The sequence below is a fragment of the Gekko japonicus genome, unplaced genomic scaffold, assembly GCF_001447785.1.
Source record: "Gekko japonicus isolate JY-2015 unplaced genomic scaffold, Gekko_japonicus_V1.1 scaffold3090, whole genome shotgun sequence".
Taxonomy (NCBI): Eukaryota; Metazoa; Chordata; class Lepidosauria; order Squamata; family Gekkonidae; genus Gekko; species Gekko japonicus.
Window position 1 is genome coordinate 95112 of NW_015166515.1, and position 22175 is coordinate 117286.

Below are 22175 nucleotides of genomic sequence, written 5' to 3' on the forward strand. Positions count from 1 at the left end.
TTTGCTTCTCTTCCCGTTCTCAACATGGAATATTAATTTTTCCCTGAGCACCTCAGGACCCACTATGAAAGTATCAGGGCATATTGACAGGATTGCACAGATTACCAGAATACTGTTTGATACAGTAGAGTAGATCCAGCGTATGTCCTTTTCATATACAAAGCCAAGTATAACCTGGGACAATCTCACGGTCACTGTGGTACCCAGGCAGTCCTGAGCATAGCCAGACGACACAACTTCATAATGAATGTTGAAGTCTCCCAGAAGGTGGATGGTACACCAGGAGAAACCCTAACCTGCCCATGCTATCTATCACAAGGAACATTCAGTCAGAGCTAGCCACCAACTGCACGAGGTACCTGCAGAAGGAGAAAGATACAAAGTACAGCCACTCCAGTAGGAGGTAAAAATAGAAAATACTGCAAAAAAATGACGGGCTTGAAGTCAGATTTGTAACTGCAGGCTGGAAGGTCGGTAGTTCAGCAGTTCGAGACCCGAGTGTGCCACATGACGGAGTGAGCTCCCGTCTCTCGTTCCAGCGCCTGCCAACCTAGCAGTTCGAAAGCAAGACATTGCAAGTAGATAAATAGGTACCACTTCGGTGGGAAGGTAACAGCATTCCATGCGCCTCGGCGTCTAGTCATGCCGGCCACATGACCACGGAAATGTCTTCGGACAGCGCTGGCTCTTCGGCTTGGAAACGGAGATGAGCACCGCAACCCTAGAGTCGGACTCGACTGGCTTTCGAGCAAGGGAAACCTTTACCGTTACTTTATAAAACAATTGAGAGGTGCCACAAATATATCTCTTATATAATGCGATGTCCTTCTTCTGTCCAGGAAAATTTTGAGTTTCCTTCTTAGGAGGCTCTGCTTTGACTTTGTACTTTTATTGTATGAATCATATTCTTATTGCTTATATGTAGCTTTTTGTATGACGGAATTGGCACTGATTTCGTTAAGAAGTGTGGGGAATAAAGATTTTATGTAAATATAACTGATTTTTCCAGTGATGCCTAAAATTGCTTCTTGGAAGACATGTGGCCCATTTGGCAGAGATGGTACTTTTTGATGTATTTCTATGCAGTATAAAAGGACTCAGCTGTGAGGAAATTGCTGATTGATTATCTCTGTTCTATTGATGCTGCTTTTCTTTGTATAAATCATTTTGCCTTTCTAAACGTTCTTGATCATGGTTCTTCTCTTTTTTCCTTTCCTTTGCAGCTACAAGGATTTTAGCTGAAAGAGTTTTGGCAGAATTGTTATTGGCTGTTGTGGATAAGCAGTAGAGATAAGCAGTATATTGATGTGATAGTGTCTGCAGTATTACCAAGATTTCATTTGCTTCTCATGCATTATTGATACAGGCTACCATGTGACCAAAAATAGCAGGCACAAACCTGCTGTCTCTTATTTTTCAGATACAGACGAGTGCTTGTTGAACAATGGAGGCTGCCAGCATGTTTGTGTCAACACAGTGGGGAGCTATGAGTGTCGTTGCAATGATGGATTCTTCCTCAGTGATAACCAGCACACCTGCATTCACCGTTCAGAAGGTACAGCAAAGCCTGCCTGTCTTTCGCCTTAAGGTTCCTGAATCGAGTGCTGTGCTGTTTTCTTAGCAGTGACTGCGGTCACGCACACTAAATAATTCACTCTCAATCCACTTTCAGTGCACTCCCCAACTGGATTTTACTGTGTGAACTGACAAAATCTAGTTGGAAAGTGCACTGAAAGTGGGTTGGAAGTGGATTACTTAGTGTGTGTGACCGCAGCCTTAATATTATTCTGTAAGTCACTGTTGTGAGTCTCATTGAAGCAAGGGAAGAACTTAATGTGGGTCTCCTGGTACGTCATGTTAGGCCCCGTCCACACGGATGAATTTGGGCCGGTAGAAGGACGGTTCGGGGACGCAGCAAACGGGCGCGATCCCACCACAACATCTGGGAAGCGTAGTGCTTCCGTCCCCAAACCAGCCCTTCTGCCCGAAACAGCACATCAACTTAGAACCACCTACCTAGGTAGTTCATCTCAACGAGGCGCCGCAAGCCGGGCCGTCGGATCGCCAGCGCATCCCCGGCTCCTAGCCGAACTGCGCATGCTCTGACATGCGCAGTTCGGCAGGCTCCCCGTCTGAACTGTGTTTTCTCCTCGGAATCTGATCGTGCCGGGGAGAAAAGGCGCCGCGGCCCAGGGGATCCGTGGGGTCCCGCCGCGGCGTCTCAACTTTGGTGTGGCTTTTAAAAGCTGCGCTTTGAGCAACTTATCCTCTGCTGTGTGGCAGGGGCCTTAGATGTACATAGATGTGCTGAGATTCCAGGAACCCTTTGTGTGGTTTAAAGGCGGCAGTGGGAGTTGTGTGGGGGGATAACTCTCATACCATACCTGTCTGGTGTTCCTTTTCCCATCTTGATACTTAAAAGGGTCACTAGTCACTAGCAGTGTTCCCTCTAAGCTGAGTTAGTGTGAGCTAGCTCACAGTTTTTCAGCCTCCGGCTCACACGTTTCTGTCTTCACTCAGGAAGGGTGGCTCCAGAGCAAACTGATTTATGCAATAGCCAGATCACTTTTTTTAAAAAAAAATTATTTTATTACAGTATATCAACATACAATTAAAAATATTGATACCGTAACAACAAAAAGGAGAAGTTAACTGTCCAAACAGTCTCTTGTTGACAAACAACACAACAACTATAGCTGCATCAAACTAAAAGATAACTAACAACAAAACTAAAGGTTTTACAATATCAGTAACCCGCAATTTAACCTAATGAAACATGTATAGTGGCAAGGCATTTGTCCAAGGATTACGTGGCCTGTGCATCATAAACCTGTTTTGTTTAGCTAGCAAAACCTTCCATTTGTTCATCGGGCTTTGAGTGCTTTCGATTAGATTATGCTGGGTGGACCATTCAGCAATTTTGTCATCAATCGGATATTCCCATAGTTTAGTGTACCAATGGTCTGTAGTGATCACTTGCTCACAACTTTAATGCCAGTCACTCACAAAGCAGAATTTTTGCTCACAAGATTCCACAGCTTAGAGGGGACATTGGTCACTAGCGATTACAAGGGCTTCATTGGCATGGGTAGGATTTGTGACACAGGAGTACTCAGTACCAGCTGGTCAGCACTGCGTGCATATTTAATCGGAACCTGGTTTAAACAAAACTGTACAGAAAAGGGTATTGGTGATGGTATTTTTTAAAAACCATTCTTGGCATCACTTTTAAACTTGACTTTATTCACTAATGAGTAAGCATATAAGCGTAATAAGCGAGCCTATAAGCGTGTAATTGTTCTCAGGTAAATGATTTGTGAGAAAGTTATCTATGGCTGCGGTCACACGGAACAGAAGCCACACAAGTGAGACGGAAAACAGGCGGAGTTTCCGGGCGCGATCTCACCAGCACATCTGGGAAGCGTAGCACTCCCGTGGCTCAACCGAGGCTTCCAGCCGAAACTGCGTGGCAAAAAACTAGTACCTTGGAGGTACTAGTTTCCGGAAACTGCGGGGCAAGGGCGGGCGTCTGATCGCGTTTCCGGTGGCATCCGGCGCCCGCCCATGTCCCCTTGCAAATAAGGTGTGTTTTTTTTGTCCAAGTCTCTGTGGATGCGCATGCGCACCCAACGGAGCATGCGCATTTGTCATGTACACAAAAATAAAAAACAGTTTGCCGCGGCGCGCGCTTCTTCGTTGCGCGCCGGCTTGTCCTGTGATCGGCACCTCTCCCTTGCCATGGAACCTCCACGGTACCTCCACAGGACCTCCACAGGAGGTCTGATCGCGTAACTGCGCAGTAGTTTGCCCCAGGGCAAACAGCCACGCTTCTCCTCTGCAGTTTCCTGCCCGTGTGACCGGGGCCTATGATGAGGAGCTGCTTGTGATGACAAATAGTTTTATTGGTATATAAATAATTACATGTATATGCTGTTTTGGGGTTCACTAAAGACCCAGAAAGTGGCTTTAATCTTAAGATAGCTGATTAAATGGTAGAAGTAAGTAGCTAGTTCCATGAAACAAACCCTACCTCTTCTTTTTCAGGTTCTGTTACATTTATGGTCCCAGGTAACATAAGCATGATAGGCAGTCTCTGTGTAGTGCAATTGAGGAGTAGTCTTGATGCTCGGACATTTGCTTTGCTGTAGGGGTGATGGGCTTTTATTTGCTTTGTTTAAATCTCATGGTATATATACATTCTGTTGCTGTAAAGAAGCCATGCTAGTCTTCTCTGGGTTTTTTCCTCCTTAAACCGATAATATAGATGCTTCTCCTTTTCAGTGGTGCAGTAGCTGGAATAGTCAGTTTCTAATAAAATGCTTACAAAGTCATGGTGCACTGCTAATTGAAGCCCTTCCCCTCAGCTGTGACAGCTAAATGGAACTTACATGTTCAGAGGCAGTATACCTATGAATACCAAATGCTGGTGACATGCATCAGGTGAGGGGTGTTGCCCTCATGCCAAGCTCTGTATATTTTCCAGAGGCATTTTTTTGGCCCTTGTTGGAAATAGAATATTAGGCAAAATGGAGAAGATGACTAACCTAAGATTACAAATTAGTCCATAACCTGGGAAATTTGAACGCAAACACCAACCTTCCTAAATAGTACTTCCTAAAAATACTGGCTACATATTAGTTTATTTCCTGGACAGTATCTTCCCTTAAAGGTAAACATTCCCTTGCTCGAAAGCCAGTCGAATCCGACTCTAGGGTTGCGGTACTCATCTCCGTTTCAAAGCCGAAGAGCCAGCGCTGTCCGAAGACGTTTCCGTGGTCATGTGGCCGGCATGACTAAACCCCAAGGCGCACGGAACGCTGTTACCTTCCCACTGAAGTGGTACCTATGTATCTACTTGCAATTTCTTGCTTTCGAACTGCTAGGTTGGCAGGAGCTGGAACTAGAGACAGGAGCTCATTTCCCCCCAAGATTTCCCCTCCCATATCCCGTTCTCCTTTCCACTCTGACAGGTAAAACACCTCAGTTTCTATTTCTTCATCAAGCTCTATATCCCTGTATGCACTGCAGTATCCTGATCTCATATATCAACAGCTGAGCTTCTGTTCTCCTGGTTCTACTTCCTGTTTGTTTTTTACAGTGGTAAGAGAACGAAGAAGCTGAAATTTGGGGGGGGGGATCAGGAGGTTGGCCAATCAGCGCCAGGACAAATTATCCTGCCTCCTCTGTTTATTCACTCCTACTCTATGATTTGTGTTGCCCAACTGTCATGACCCCAGGGGGTCGCCGCCTTCCGCCACCACCACCCTGGACTTCGGGTCCCTCGAGAAGGCCCAGGGTTACCCTCCCAAGCCCATCCAAAATGCCCCCCTTTTAAGCCGAGAACATAGGCATGATGACCAGGCAGATAACAATTAAACAAAATGGTTTATTAACAGAGTACTGGGGCAAGGAAAACAAGACAAGGTGCTTTAAAAGATATAACAGTGTTTAAAAGGCAAAATAAACACAAACCTAACGCGAGTACCTAGTCCACTTAGCTGGTTACTACTTCCAGGTCCACAGCCTGCCAGGCTACGCTACCTGTACTCACTCTCAGCCAAGTGAGGGATCTTTCTCTCACCAGACCAGCCTGTCCCCTCTGTGAGACCAGATCGCAGGTGAGAAACAAAAGAACAGAGTCCCCTTCAGTTTAGCTCTGAGAGAAAGAACACCGTTTTTCACAGTTAACAGCTTAAGTCAGAATCTCCTCACAGAATCTCTGGAAACTGATTGGCTATAACCCTCGCTAAGCATTATGGGGATTGTAGGCTGTCTACTTTCCACTCCCACACTGGTCTCTCCTGGGACCAGGCCGCACTAGGCCTTGCTCCCAGTCCTGCACAGATCATGACACCAACACTGCAGAGGCCTGTGTGGCACTCAAATTTCCTATGTAAGGGCAGTCAGGGAGTAAAGTTTGCAAACTCTTTTCCACACCTGTTCTGGTGCTTCACGTAACTGCAGTGCCTTGTTCACATCACCATTTATTTAGTTAGTTTTTACACATGATATTTATATTTTTAACTTTTTTCTCATTTCCCCCTTTATTCAGCAGTCAAATTAATTAGGTGAACATTTGATTTATTTTAAAATATTGCAACATCCAGGTAATTGCTCCCAGTATCTGCAAATTAAACAACATTAGGTGTAAGGTTGAACTTTGTGGCACCCCCAAAGGCAAATTTCATAGGGAAGAAGAACTGACCAAAGAATGAGGCCTCCTGTTCCCAACTCAGAAGGGTTTGATGATGGTCCTGGGACTATGGCAATATGGATCAGACATCTTACTCCTTGTGCCCATGTGACAGCTAGCAGGCATTGGGTATTGTGGACCTGATCTCGTTACACTGCAGTATAGGCTGCTGCAGATAGCTAGGGAGTTTGATACTATTGCTTGTGCCCCGGAAGGAGCTGGGTGACAGAACAAACTAACTAGGTCCAAATCTGGCCCTGTAAAGCTGCTGGCTCTGACCTGGCTCACCAGTCTGAAAATGTGGTTGCTTAGGAGTAATAAGCTGTCTGCAGGCCTCTCTGCATTTGCAGATATGTAACAATAGTGCCTGTATTTCACACAGTGTAAAACTCGATCACGGATTTGAAATGAAAACTGTCTCTCATGATTTGCATTCTCCTTGTATTAGCATAACAGTTTTAAACTATCAAGGAAAAAATAGCGGACTTTGTGCTCTGAGTTCCACTAGTTCTAATAACCCCATGTAGAGTTGCCTTTTGTGGGGTAGAATGTAGTATTCAGTTGTCATTCCTGATCAACAACCTAGACGGAAAGAGGTCCATGTTCGCACTGGTGGGCCTCTCTGGGAGGCAGCAGGGGCAGTGTCTGGCTATTGAATCTGACTGTGCTTGGAATGGGTTGATGACGTCGTCTGTATTGTACTTTGTACACAAACTATCCCTACCTTTGTGTGCTGTCTTTTCATCGTGTCAGTGGGGATTGGGAGGCTGAAGCTGGGCCCTTCCTCTTGCAAGGGGAAGCATCTTAAAGGGATGAAAGGTAAAAATAGACCCATGATGCGTAGCTGCTGCCTGAAGGAGAGGAGTGGGTTGCTTTATAGGAAAGCATGCCCATTGCAGTGAAGAACAGAAGCAGCCCACTGCATTGCCCATCTGCATGGAGCTATCCAAAGTGGTCTAAGTATGTGACTAAGAAGAAATACTTAAGACTTGTGCTTAGTTTTAAGACTGAAGCAGTAGAAATGAAACCGGGTGCCTAATTAAAGGCTGCAGTGAATGAAAGTTCAATGGAGACCCTGGAGCAATAACATGAAAGTGATTGTTAAAGTCAGGGAGTTTCCACTGAAGCAGTGGTTAGTTTGTGGGAGTTGATTGGGTTGAATACAGTGAAACATTTTATAAGCTTGCAAAGTTGGTTAGGATAAATATAGAATGAAGCTGTGTTTGAATAAACCACTTTTTTTTTTTATTTAAGAAAAGCAGCTAAGGGGCAAGTCTCAGTTTATAGCATGTGAACTTCAGTGTGTGTTTTATTTTTGTTTTTAGAGTGGGATGGGTTGGTAGGATATAATGTAGCTGAAAACTCAGAAACCTGAACCATTGGTTCTGTGTACTGGTGTCCCTCAAAGGCTCTTCTTTTTTCTTTCAAAACATGGGAGTCCAGTTTCAATTCATGAAGTGGGCTTGGAGGTTAAATTCTTTCTCCCTATTCTCTGTTGTCTTGTTAAAATGGTGGTTTCGTTGGTGATCCTTGTCATGCGTGTTTTGGCCTTATGGCTTGACGTGGAGATGGAGAGCACAGTGTTCAGGTAACTATGAATGATATATAACAGATTTGTGTTGATGACAGTTCTTGTGAAGTTAACTTAAGCCCTTGATGGTTACTTACAGCTCAGATGGGCTATAGTTTTCCTGCCAGTTAAAGGGAAGGAGAGGAAAACGGAGGAGGGGGGGCGGCGGGGGGGGGAGATGAACATAGGCTGGCTGGTGGGGGGGGAGGAGAGAAGGAAGAGGAAAGAAGGACCGAGTATGAGGGCTGCATGGGAAGGGAAGGAGGCATTAGTGGGAGAGAGGAAAACGAAGCGTCCCCTTCAAGTCCTTGCAAGTCCCTGCTTGTCTTTTTCTCATTTTGGTGCATTTTGTGCAAGAATACAAGGAACCTTGATTTAAATTTTCAACAACATCAGAAGGTCGCAGTTCTTGAGGGAGGGAGCAGAAAGGGATGGACCAAGCCATTCACAAATGGTTGTCCCATCTAGTACTGTCTAAATCTGGTACTTGGCGAAGGCAGATGTGAGGATGTGACAGAAGAATTATCCTTCTGCTTCATGTTGTTTGTCCCTGTCCCTTTTCAAAACCATTCAACTTGGAGAGATGAGGAGAAGGACAAAACAGGCTAGTGAAGACTCCTCTAGCTCATTTCTCTAATGCTCTCTGTATCAGATGGTATCAATGGCTAGGTTCAACCCAGAACAACCAGTTAAAGAAGCATCAGGAACCAAGGATGCAAGTTTAAAAACAAAAGTACATCATTTTTTTAAAAAAATTGCAAGGAAAATTCTAGTAGCATGTTTCTATACTTGTCAAGATACTAAAGATTAGAACTTTAATGGCCAAATACATAGAAGTCTGACATGTGGATCTTGCATAGGTCTCCAGCAGAAATGATTAAAGATGTGATTAGCAAAAGTTAGCATCACAGCCAACCTACCTGTTTATTGGGAATTTTGTAAGAGACACTTATGCAGTCTATGTTGTTTTGGCCAAGGCTTCCAGTAATACATTCTAGTTTGTTTAATGGGACAAAATGAGGTTGGTCTTCCAAAATAAAGATTGACATTACTATATGCAGCCACTTAGTTGAAAATCTCTGTTGACAGTATGATTTTCAGATGGGATATTAAGAGCCTATTGGCACACGGGCATTTTTGCAAATGTTTATTTAATTTGAATATAGTACATGTTGATAACTGTTCCTTGTGTTTTCTTGTGGGCTCTTGTTCAGGATTGGGAAGGGAGGTAATTTATTTTGAGGGGGGAAAAGATCTTCATTTAGAGGTCTAGAAATTACGGGATAGATAACTTGTTGACTTATTCTCTTTTGTAGTCCTAAGAATACAATTGTATAAAAATGGCACATTAGTAATATGTTTTCCAAATATACGTATTATACATTCTTCAGTATTTCAAGCAGTTGATTCTTAATAAATACTGGAACAGAGATATGTGCAATTTGGCTTATAATTAGAGGTTTTAACACATTTTGATAATTCTTTCTCTACACAAATAATGTTTAGTTGGACAGTTGATTTCACAACTCAGCCAAAGAGGGTTTAATGAAACAAAGGATGCCTTTGTTTTTGTAAAATGTGGTCTGTTTTGGACATTACTGTCTCCCCCTTTTTTAAAACTTTTAATAATGAAGATTTTCTTTATATGCAAACCAAGCAAGTCCCAACTCAGCATTTCAAGAGAGATTTTGGCTCAATGGACTTTACCAAAGTACCTGTTTGAATGATGTCTCTGTTGGTTTCAGAATGCACACAGTGAAGTTACACTGTTAACAGAAGCTAAGCTCTTTAATTCTCTTAATACGTTTTAAACACCTCTTAGCTAACAGACAGATCACATGGCATGTTGAAGCTCTGAAATGCCACAGAACAACCAGAGTTAATAAGGCTAATTTGTGATCTACTGTGATGCAAAGAGCCTGGCTGACAGCATCATAGGGATTGCCATCTTTCATGGGGCGATCTTTAGGCTCTTTTGTATATTCTGGATGGTTCTCACTGTGGGAAAGGAATCAAGAAGCCAACAGAGCAGAATAATCAAAGCAGCGGAGCAGTTTGCTTCTTTGATGCTCAAAGCCTATTTTCCCCCTAGAAGAAAGCTACCAAAGCCAAAAACAGACTACTGCATGCCTGATTAAAATGTTACAGATCTTTCCAAAAGCGTGCTATCTTCTTGGGGCAATGAATATTATGGTAGCACAACAGGGATATGAGAAATTTAGGGGAACTGTTCTGCAAATAAATCTGTTAATTTGTCAGTAAATTCAGCAAGTTTCCATCCAGTTCACAATTGCGTTGTTTCACATTATGGATATCATGGGATGTAAGATACATGAGTTAATGAACTGTGTATGTGCAAACTACTCAGTCATTCTGCATTTGGGCCAGAGTTTTTTTCCCCAGAAATGATATGGGTTTTGATAGATGTCCTGCTATTGTATATCCATTGGCCACAGTGAGTATGAATCGCCAACCCACTATGAAGGGGTAAGAACTGAAAACTGTTGCATACAAAACAGTTCCATTACTGCCTTTGGCCTGTTCCTGTACCAAAACTTTCAGTAGACATTGTCTGCAGATTAACAAAAGTCCTTATTGGGCCGAAGCACTTTAGGTCATAATTGGTCCTTGGGTGTATGTTATTTGTACTTTGTAATGAGGCTTTCATTGGGCCCGTATATATTTTTTAACTTTTCTCAAAATAAATACATGTATTTTTACTTATAACAAGTATATATGAGGCTTTAACTATTGGCTCGCTAGTAGATTTCTTTCTTACCTTTTCGGTTCTTTTTTTTTACTGTTTATTTATAATTTTCAGTATACATCATGTCATCGGTTTACATTTCTTGATTTGTCTGCCGATTAATCCAAAACAATATAATATATTTTATCAGGACCAATACTATGTGTAGCAATTCATTTTGAATGCCAGAGTATTAACTGCTTGTAAACTGTCCGAGATGAAAACTTTGAGGCTCCCGGTAGGGAGAAAAGCCACCTAATATGACTTATTCTTCCTCATCCATAACCTGTTTGTTCATACTAAATTCTGTTCAGCCAATGAATGACACAGCATGGACAACTGGATGTATAGAAAGCCTTTAATGAAACACTTAATAATGGCTCTATTAAAATGTGATATTTGGTACTAGAGAGCTACATGGAATAGATCATAGGTTTAGGTATTTTTTAAAGCACATTCATTTAAAATGATAGATACAAGTTCCAAAGGGAATCAGGCTGTCTAAGTTCCCTGATGCTGGAGGCTGTTGGGCAAGAGGCTGTGTTTCTTCAGTATCTTGGTTCAGGTGGATATATCAGTAGGCTAAGATAATGAAACAGAACTGAATGTTGTCTACAGTAATGAATATATAGAGCCGGGTATCATCTAAGACATGGTGCTCACTTGATGCCCTTAGGCTAATCACATGCTGTTCTTGATGCAAGAAGCTACCTTGAAATATGAGCGTGCTTAGGCAAGCCATCCCCCCCATAAGTCACAATAAATGGAATGATCCCCTTTTCAGGCTAGATACCCTTTTGTGTCTCAGTGAAGAACAGGTGCATGGGACCTGGAAAGCATAGACTCTAACTAAGTTTCATGTTCATGGAAGCATGGCACTCATGTTTCCAGCATGTTCACTATGTGTCTTCAGTGAACATCATAATGTTTGAAGGCAAGATTTGCCCGTTTGGGGACATTTGGGAACCTTCTCCACTGCATGTTTACAGATGTGTATAAACCTTTAAAATGTCATGGCAGTCATCATTTTGACATATGGTGGACTTAACAGCAATAATTTTACTCTTTAAGCAGCCCCCAAAGAAAGCTTTTTGATTTATGTGTTTGTTTTAAAACTGAATTTTAACTAGAAATAGTCACATTTGCGGTTCCTTGTATAACCATACAGTAAGAAATGCAGCTATGTAAACAAGTAATATAAGAAGCCAGTACGATGTAGATAATAGAAAGTTGGGCTTGACATAAGGTGTTCTGGGCTGAAATTCCTGGTCAGGCATGACGCTCACTTGGTGTCCTTGGGCTAATCACGATCTCCCAGCCTAGCTAACCTCATAGGGCTGTTGTGAGAATGAATTAGGGTCACATCTCCATTTATATCATTTTTTACTTAGAAAAAGGACCAGATACAAATAAGTTTTAAAAAACAAAGAGAGAACAGCAATTAAGGCAGTGGTGTTACAGGTTATGCTTTTGTTCCCTGTTGTATCTATTGATTGGGTCACACATTTGATATTTACTGCAGGTTATGATTTTGTTCCCTGATGTATATATTTTGTTTAAATAACAATTGATTGGGTCACACATTTGATATTTACTGGAATATAGGGGTGTAGTCTAAGCTATGTCTGCACTGAAAGGCACTGATGCATCTTTTTTGTTGTTTCTGCAGAAGGCATGAGCTGCATGAATAAAGATCATGGCTGTGCCCATATTTGCAAAGAAGCGCCGAAAGGAGGAGTGGCCTGTGAATGCAGACCTGGATTTGAACTAGCCAGGAACCAGAGAGACTGCATTTGTATGCTACATTCTACACATACTTATGGTTTCTCAAAGCGAGCAAGTAGAATTCTGCCATTCTTGTAGCTGATTTGTTAATTCCGGGATACCTGTTTTGTTTGGGAGATTAAATGATAAATTACCAAATGGAATTGGGTGGATTTCTAAAATGCCACTGCACAAGCCCTCCATTTTTCATTTGGATTCATATGCTTTACTATTTAACTGTTGCGACCAAAATGGTTATCTCATTAATCACAAATCCTAGAGCAATGACTTCATTAAAACTGTGTTTCATGTTAATGTTCGCTGTGTGAGAGCAGCCTGCTTATTGACAGTTGTAAAGGGTCCCTCATCCAAGCACCATCACAGACAAAGGGAAAGTAGAATCTTGACCCTTTTCTTAGTATTTTATTTACCTTTGTTTAGCTCTCTCCTTAGTGTCTAATTTTACTTGATCGTTCTCCTTCTTGGCTATTAGGGAGACCCTGGGCTCATGCTGGCGGTGAGTGTAAAGTGTAGTTCTCATTCTGTTGCCGCTCTTAATTGCAAAGGTTTCCTTGGCATCTTAAAGATGAACAGATTTAAGGTGCTCATGAATGGTGAAGTCTGCTCCTGTCTATGAATGCTCATACCCAGGGGTCATTTCGTAGAAAAAGAGCTAGGGGAACTCATTCGCATAACTCATTAGCATATGCCACACCCCCTGACATCAGGGGCCCGGCGGTGGACCTGCAAGGCCGGCGGGAGTGCGAGGAAGCCCCGCCAAGGCCCTCCCTGGCCCCAGGCAGGCAGGGGTGGGGAGAGGCAGGGAGGAAGCAACTTACCCTCCCTCTTCTCCTGCCTCCTCCTGGCTGAATGAGGGCTGGAAGCGGGGCGGCCGGAAGCAGGGGGCGGGGCTTCGTCATGTGCCCCGCCCCCCGCACCTCACCCGGGGGAACTGCGTTCCCCCGCGTTCCCCCCCGAAATGACCTCTGCTCATACCACCCTAACACTATTTATCTTTAAGATGCTGCATCGGTATATCTTCAACAGTGTTGATTTCTAACAGGATCCTAATCAGAGCTGTCTTCTTAAAAATGGGTTTTCGGTGCCATAACTGTCTGTCAAACGTTTAATTGAGGCATTGTGTTGTAAGATGGCATCGAATCACAGTAAATTATTTGCCTATTTAATATAAATGAAAGACTCTCAGAAATAACACGTTACCGTGTTACTTGCTTTTCATTGGGTCATCAGTCATAAGCCACTTAAATAAAAGCAATTTAAATGTAATGAATAATATAATCAAGTTAATTGCGTTAAATTAATTAAATTGTTATATCAGTTAAAAGCAATCAAGGAAACACTTTCATCTGTTTACTGCCCCTGGGTGTAATTAATTTCTAATTATGTCAAAGTACATACTCGCTGGCAAAATACATGCTAAAATTCCTTATAAGGATGCCAAATGTATAGAAGGCATGTATGTAGTGTTACAGAAGATGGAGGCTTCCTGGTCTTTACAGGCTTTGTAAATGTTTCTGAAGCTGATTTGTATGTTTTCCTTTCAGTGACGTGCAACCACGGAAATGGTGGCTGTCAGCATACATGTGAGGACGCTGAGGATGGGCCTGTCTGTGGATGTCACCCAGAATACACTGTGCATTCCAATGGAAGAACCTGCCTTGGTCTGTGAGCACTTTAATGCTTTTCAGTTCCAGTTGCCATTTCTAATGTTGAGACTTGGCCATTGGTGATTTCTGTACGGATAATTTTTTGAAAAATTAACCTTGCTTAAAAATTGGAGGAGGCCAAACTGCATTTTCTAAGTGCAGAGTACATCTCCTTCCCTGGTCTGGCCACTTGGGAGACTTGATTTTACAGGCAAAACAGTTTTGGTTATGGTATCCCAGACTCTAGTGCAATTAAAATACTCTTCTGGGCTTAGATTCAGTCTTTTCCATTTTGCTTAAGTTTAAATTATTTGGCGATGGAGATGATAGAGGGCTCGTTTTGACAAAACGTTTTACTCCTATTTAATATTAACCAAATGTTAATGTTACTTAAGCTGCTGCTTTGTAATGCATATGGGAAACATGCCGTGGCTAGAATAATATCCATTTGATTTTTTTGGTGTGTGTTTCATTCCACATTAACAACACTTCCATATGATACAAAATGAGGCTGAGGGCTCAAAGATGCTTTTTAGGTCTCTTTTGAAAGCAGTCTTAATTATGGAAGAACTCTAAGTAGAAACCATGGAATTGTGGGGATGGAAGGAAACATTTCCACCCACCATTGTGGGTTCTTTTCACCTCACTTCTGTCTGGACAATGGAGACTGCCACATATATCTTTACCCATTTAAACTTCCTTTGGGGAGACTGAATGAATGAGTTTGTTAATATGCAAAGCTAGTTCTTAAGAATAGTGTGGCTGCCATTCCCTTTAGCTGCACTGCTCTGATAATATTAGAATGAGGGACATTTTCTGGAAAGGGCCAGCAACATAGCTATAGCAACATCAGTTTCACCTACAGCCACATTTTCTGGTTCAAACCCCCACATGAGGTGGAATCCTCCATGCCCACATAAAAACAAAAGAATAACCTTTTATCTGTCAGTTTACGGTCTGTTGCAAGGCAAGAGTGGGAATGGAACTGGTGCTCTCTGAAATATGTGTGTGTGTGTGCATGTGTGTGAAATGCTTCAAGTCACAGCCAACTTATGGCAACCCCTGCAAGGGGCTTTCAAGGCAAGTGATTAAGCAGAGGTGGTTTACTGTTGCCTTCCTCTGCAGAGCCTTCCATCCAAGTAGAGCCAGTTTGGTGGACTCTAATCTGGGAGAACCGGGTTTGATTCCCCACTCCTCCACTGGCACCTGCTGATGTGACCTTGGGTCAGTCACAAGCTCCGGGACAGCTGTCCTTGAAAAAGAGCAGTTTCTGTCAGAGCTCTCTCAGCCTCACCTACCTCACAGGGTGTCTGTTGTGGGGAGGGGAAGGGAAAGGAGTTTGTAAGCCGCTCTGAGACTCCAAGTGAAGGGCGGGGTATAAATCCAATCTCCTCCTCCTCCTCCTCCTCCTCCTCCTCTCCTTCTCCTTCTCCTTCTCCTTCTTCTCCTTCTCCTCCTTCTCCTCCTTCTTCTTCTCCTCCTTCTTCTCCTTCTTCTCCTTCTTCTTCTCCTTCTTTTCGTCTCCTTCTCCTTCTTCTTCTTCTCCTTCTTCTTCTCCTTCTTCTTCTCCTCCTCCTCCTCCTTCTTCTTACTCTTCTTCTTTCTTTTTCTTCTTTCTTCTTCTTCGATCCCTGCTTAGCTTCCAGGATCTGACAAGATCAGGCTATACGATGGTGCCTCCCCTCTTATCTATATCTATGAGAGACCCTGAAGGCTTGAATATAGCACTTGCAGATAGCATCAAAATCTGTGGAAATCTGGCAGGGTATATGATTAATTTTGATGTGAATCAGAAGCCCTACTTTATTTTTAGATTAATCAAAATTCAAACAGGATATGAAAATGAACCCAAGACGTGTTAGATATTTAAAGGTTATGTCAGCATAGGATAATACTGATTTAGCGAGGTACAATTTTGACTCTCAGGTAACCCATGGGCAGCCTTAAAGCTGTCTTTATTAGGCGCAGTAATTGCCATTAAGATTGCAATTTCCCAAAGATTAAACTTTTAATTAAGAAAAAAGTGTTAGTTAGTAACACTGAACATTTGGTTAGGGATTGGCAGAAGTTACTGAATCGTTTTGCTTGGGAAGGCAAGAGGCCAAAGGTTAATGCAAATGCTATGCATAATGTCGAGAAAAGGGAGGGTGTGGCATATTGAATTTATTACTTTAGAGTTGAAGGTTACAAAGACTTTCAGAGTGGAAAAGGAAACAAAACACTCCAGGATTTAATAGAGCAGGATTTAATAAAATATACTTTTATATGCTTTTCTATGGCTTGAGAAGTCTGAAAAGAAAAGAAAAATTATAGATTTAATAATGCAGTCATTACTGATATGTTACATGTATGAGGCCAATGCAGTAGGCATCTAGCCCCTACCGTTTCTCTGTTGTCTTCAGCAGTCAGAGATAGGTTTACCCAAAATGGGAGAAATAAGGTTTTGTATATTATAAGAATCGGATTAACAGTAATGGGGTTATCCCTTATGATGTTCGCTGTACAACTGAGAATCTAAAAATATTGGTATTCAGCTATCTTTAAATAAAGATCCTATTTCCTGACTTTAAAAAAAATAACAAAAGAAGGATAATACACTTTACAATCCAATGGCTAATGACCCAGAGTAGAGCAATTAGCGTGCAGGTCAACCGTGTTTACATTAGCATCCTCATCTTTATGATGGCAGCAACAAACCTCGCCATTTGGAAAGAAATGCACTTATCCCATCCTGCCAGTAGTAGTACTGGTTTATCCTGATCTTCATGCCGAGAGAGATATAATGGTCCTCAGAAACTTTTAATGCTCATCCTCAAATCTCGGGCAACGGAATGTTACATGGGGACAAATCCTCAATGGCCCTATAGTCACAAGAGCAGACTCTTTCACTATACGAAATCCCATTGAAGCAGCCTTCGAGAGCGGCAAGGGGGGTAGAATCGCTTGGCAAGCCTTTTGGTTCTCATAATTTATTATGTCAGTAAAGTATGCTGGAAGAGTCAGGAGAGAAAGAAGGAACTGTTTTACTAAGCGTTTAGCTGCATGGAAGGCAAGGCTGCTCAAGTGTTGGTTTCAGAATCCAAGACTAGCTAGCTACCAATAAAACCAAGTCACGAGTTAGCCTTCATCTCTCCATATTTCAAAGTTAGGAGACGGGTAGATATACAAAAGATAATTTTCAGCCAGTAGTTAATGGTTGCTTTATAAACCAAGGTTTGTATTGAAGGTGGAGAGAACAGCCAACAGCCAGCACGCAGATTTTATTTTGGGCTGCTTCTAAGGACTAGAGAAGTCCAGAGCCCCAAATTGCTGAGATAATTGTGATTATTATGACTATTATCTATTTTAATTTCTTCTGTGTGTCAACTGAGTTTAGAAAAATGGAATTTTGTATGTAAACAAGATGCTCTGTTCTCATTGGACGTGCAGTTACAGAAACCTGTTTTACAGTGATAACTCAGTCGAAAGCCAAGGAGACTTTCTGAAGATTAGTCATGAATTGAGTAGTGAATGCTGGTTGTGCGCTGGAAAAAAAAATGCAGATTTTTTTTTACCACATATGGTGGCATTGACATAGGTCAGAAGTTTATTGGAAAATGGTCCAAAAGATAATATTTAACATTTGGAATACTGGCGCTTCCGCGGAGTCCTAAAAGCTTCCTCTTGAACTGCACAGAGAGAGTACTAATCTCCTTGTAGAGAAATAATCTTAAATATGTTGGCAGTTGCAAGAGTGGTGTTTGTAAGGTATTGGAAGACCCAGCGACTCCCACAGAAGTGGGAAAGTGTTTACTGACAGTTTGGGATACCATGCAGGTGGTTAAGTTGTCTGCTCTGCAACGGTGTATTGAATTTATCGACTGTAGTTGGTTTCCATTAATTGAATATTTGAAGTCTGAGCTATCAATTATTTATAGATGAAATAGTATATGGAGTTTGCACTCAGGGTATAACACACACACACACACACACACACACACACACACATATCTATATATATGCTATTTTGCAACTGAATTGATGATGATAGATTTTTATAAAGCAATTGGCATCCTCTGCAAAGCTATCGTTCAGTAATAGTGCATGTCTTTTTTGTGTTTGGAGCAGCCAGTTTGATCTTTGGTGCTTTCTTAGCACTGCAGTGTCTAGTGCTAGTAAGTCCAGTACTTCTGCACTGTACAAGGATTCTCTTATCTCTTATTTATTTCTCTTAAACCCTTTCCAGAAAAGTACAGTGTTTGTAGTATGTCCTATACAACAGAAGAAAAATTCTCAATGTTGCTGATCACTGGGTGGTGCTGGGCAACAATTCTTTTTCACATGGGACTCTTTTTTAATATTAGAGAGAGATGAGGCTTCAACTGAGATAGTGGAAAACAATGCCACAGCAGGAGCTGATGTAGACAAGCGGGTGAAGCGGCGACTGCTCATGGGTAAAGTCTTCAGATTTTTTTAAGATAATGGTTTTCCTAACCTAGCTGTGTAAAAACATTTTTCCTTGATGTTTTGTAGCTTGTAGAATTTGTGCTCTTGTAAACACTCATTCTGTTGATAAGTCAATAAGAGTTGCATTTGCTTTCATGCCATAAAGGTCTAAGTTTTGCATTTGTCAGGGGCACTCACAAACAGTGCCTGTGTGAACCGTTGTCATGTTGTCTCCTGTGCTGGCTGTCTCAAGCATACACATTCAGTCATGCACATGCCCAGAGGCAGTGTTTTTCCCAGTCTTGCTGAACTTGAAACATGCTGGAACTGCATCTGTGGTCTGTCATCATCAGAGAGAAGTCTGTGGGTAATTTAAGATGTATCACAAGGGAAAATACTGCTTTTCCGCCTTGTGATCAGAGAGCATGCTGTTCAGTGGAAAACTGGGACTCTGGATTACTTGAAAGTGCTTGAAATTACTGGCTTGGATTCCCCCCCCCAGCCCCAAATGCCCCCGAATTGCTGTTCCGGGGAGTCCACTGTCTCCAGGAGCAGCATTGGGGGGGGGGCTCTTGAGCTGCTGTGGGGACGGGAAGGGAACATTGCACTGCATGAATGGAAATCCTTCTGTCCGTAGAAGCATTTACTATACCCAACCTGCTATGCTGTTCTTTGAGACAGGATATGAGAATGCAATTCGTGATTCCAAGACTTTTTGTGAAGAATTCTACAGGGGTAGCTGTCGCATCAGAAGCAAACAAAAAAATTGTAGCACCTGTTAGACGAATAGATTTATGATAACGTACATTTTAATGGACTAGTCCGCTTCATGTGTCTGATTAAGTGGGCTCTAATCCATGGAAAGGAGCTGCGGTGGCTCAAGCGGTTAAGATGCTGAACTGCAGGCTGGGGAAGGTCGGTAGTTCAGCAGTTCGAGACTCGAGTGTGCCGCATGACGGAGTGAGCTCCTGTCTCTAGTTCCAGCTTTTGCCAACCTAGCAGTTCGAAAGCAAGGAATTGCAAGTAGATAAATAGGTCCCACTTCAGTGGGAAGGTAACAGCATTCCGTGCACCTTGGTGTTTAGTCATACCGGCCACATGACCACGGAAATGTCTTCGGACAGCGCTGGCTCTTCGGCTTTGAGATGGAGATAAGCACCGCAACCGTAGAGTCGGATTCGACTGGCTTAAAAGCAAGGGAACCTTTACCTTTTTAATCCATGGAAGCCTATGCAACAGTAAATAAAGATGCTACAGATGCCTTTATGTCAAGACTTTTAGGGGCTTAGTGTAATTAAATTGTGTTAATCGGCTTGCTGGTGACAGTGTGGTTGAGAACATCCAACCATTTGGCTTAAATATGGCCTTCTATCTTCATTTGATGTCCCGAATGAATGAAATGAAATATCCATATGAAAGCAACTGAAACTTTGATTCCTCTTCTTGGATGCTTGTAGGACACATCACAAACCTCGTAGCTGTCACATATGCCATTTTTACAATGTTTGAAGGTATAGTTAATGTCACTTAACAAAGGAAGAAAGGTGCCCACGTCTTAATTATGCTGTAGGCATCTTAGAATTGAAGTAATTCCTTTTGAATCAAAGCAAGCATCACATGCATGTTACTTTTAGAGTCAGTGTGCTGTAGTGGGTAGAATGTCAGACTAAGATGAGGGACACTCAGATTCGAATCCCCACTCTGCCGTAGGAACTTGCTGGCCAGTAATGTACTCTCACCTATCTCACAGAGCTGTTGTGAAGGTAAAGTGGAGGAGTGGAGAAGGATGTAAGTCCAGTAATGTACTCTCAGCCTAACCTATCTCACAGAGCTGTTGTGAAGATAAAGTGGAGGAGTGGAGAAGGATGTAAGTGGCTTTCAGTCCCCATTGGGAAGAAAGGCATAGTATAACTGAAGTAATTAGTAAAATAATAAAAATACTTTTTAAATTCCGTTCTAGTTTTTTCCTTCTGCAAAAGCCATTTTTTTCTCTTCCTTTAGAAACATGTGCCGTCAATAACGGTGGCTGTGATCGCACTTGTAAGGATACCTCAACAGGTGTTCACTGCAGCTGTCCTGTTGGATTTACTCTTCAGTTTGATGGGAAAACTTGCAAAGGTAGGTTTTACGATTTTAGGTAATGTGTGTAAAGAAACTGCTGTTTCGCTATCTGCAAGTGGTTTTTACAGAGTATCCTAATGAAACTCACGTCATTTTAAAAAATCTGGCACAGCAAAGGCTCAGCTATAATTTGCATATGGCCCCTCTAATCTTATCCACTCTTGGAATCTAGGAACGTGTGAGGTTTGCTTTTGCATTCAGTTCTATCTTATGATTTTGCTGATCTGCAGATGGTATTGTGCTAAAGGGAGCCTGCGTGTGCACAGTCAACTAGACTAAAAGCATGCTGATGCAATATTATTTGTACAAACGTAATCCATCAATAGAGAGCCATGTAAGAGCTGCTTCATGTGCTTTGGGAAAGAAGAGTTCCTGTTTGTTCAGTGCTTATTTATGTGGTGAGCCATGCACCATGAATGGGAGCCATAGGTCTAATGTGCATGATACATGTTAGCTAGAACTGGCACTTACCTGAGGCTTCCTGGCATGCATTCACCTTGTGTTTGGTTTGTAGTGCTGTGCTGCCTTTGATTTTATCGTCAGAGTTTTAAGTTGTTTTTAGTATTCTATTGTATATGGTGTGCTTATTTTACTGTGAGCTACCTTGAGAACTAATGCCGGCTGAGTAGTACAGAATATAAGGTTTTAGTATGGTTGACAAATGGGAACTTGTCTTTCATCTAACAAGTGAAGTGGCTCCAAATCTCTGCATATTGAAATCTGTTTCCCAGACTTTTGATACAGAAGCCCACTTAGTTCTTTCTGGATCTATGTATTGCTTGTTCCTTCCAGGGCTCTTTTTGTAGTGGGAACTCCTCCGCATATGAGGTGACACACTCCTAATGTAGCCAATCCTCCAAGAGCTTACAGAGCTCTTCTTACAGGGGCGACTGTAAGCTTTTGGAGGATTGGCTACATTAGGGGTGTGTTGCCTAATATGCAAAGGAATTCCTGCTACAGAAAGCGCTCTGCTTGATACACAAAATGGATACCAGAAAATGTGTGTGGACACCATCAGAGGCATCCCCCCTCTATGTTGTGCATGAATCACTGTTCTGGGGACGTCTTCTCTAAGGGCAGTAATTACGCTGCCTCTTTTGGGATATTTAGTGAATATAGCAGAGTTTGCCCATTCATAGAACTGTGGTGCTGAGTGCAGTCAGGGCTCTTTTTGTAGAAAAAGCCCAGCAGGAACTCATTAGCATAATAGGCCACACCCAACACCAGAAACTCATTAGCATATTAGGCCACACCCCTGCCAGCACAGCTCATTGGCACATTAGGACGCACCCCCAAGTTACCAGAAGCGTGGTTATCCAGCCACACCCACCTTTTGCTTCTTATTCTGTTTACCTTGTTTGTTGTCAAAACCCAGGGCCTTTTTTTGTAGCAGGAACTCCTTTGCATGTTAGGCCACACACCCCTAATGTAGCCAATCCTAATGCATTTCTGCTGTTGGGTGTGGCCTATTATGCGAATGAGTTCCTGCTGGGCGTGGCCAACTTGGGAGCCAGCCGGAACTCCGTTCCCGTGCGTTCCTGCCCAAAAATAGCCCTGCGTGCAGTAAATAAATCTCCCAAGGAGTCTGTTACACAAGGTCAGAACTTACATTTATTCAAGTAGATTCAGTGCACATTCAGGTTGCAGTCAAAAGGAGAAAAGCCTAATCTAAAGAGTACTTTCTCTACC

General features: G+C 42.3%; 1 protein-coding gene across 4 annotated transcripts in view; it reads left to right on the top strand.

Moving 5' to 3' along the window:
• SCUBE2 (signal peptide, CUB domain, EGF-like 2) overlaps window positions 1–22175 on the top strand; it is a 100668-nt gene that overhangs the window by 19078 nt on the left and 59415 nt on the right. For all 4 annotated transcript variants that reach the window (XM_015412270.1, XM_015412268.1, XM_015412267.1 and 1 more), the window contains exons 4-8: window positions 1421–1555; window positions 12179–12304; window positions 13839–13955; window positions 18284–18373; window positions 20367–20483. In XM_015412270.1, the coding sequence (XP_015267756.1) occupies window positions 1421–1555; window positions 12179–12304; window positions 13839–13955; window positions 18284–18373; window positions 20367–20483 (585 nt within the window). The remainder of the gene's footprint in view (window positions 1–1420; window positions 1556–12178; window positions 12305–13838; window positions 13956–18283; window positions 18374–20366; window positions 20484–22175) is intronic.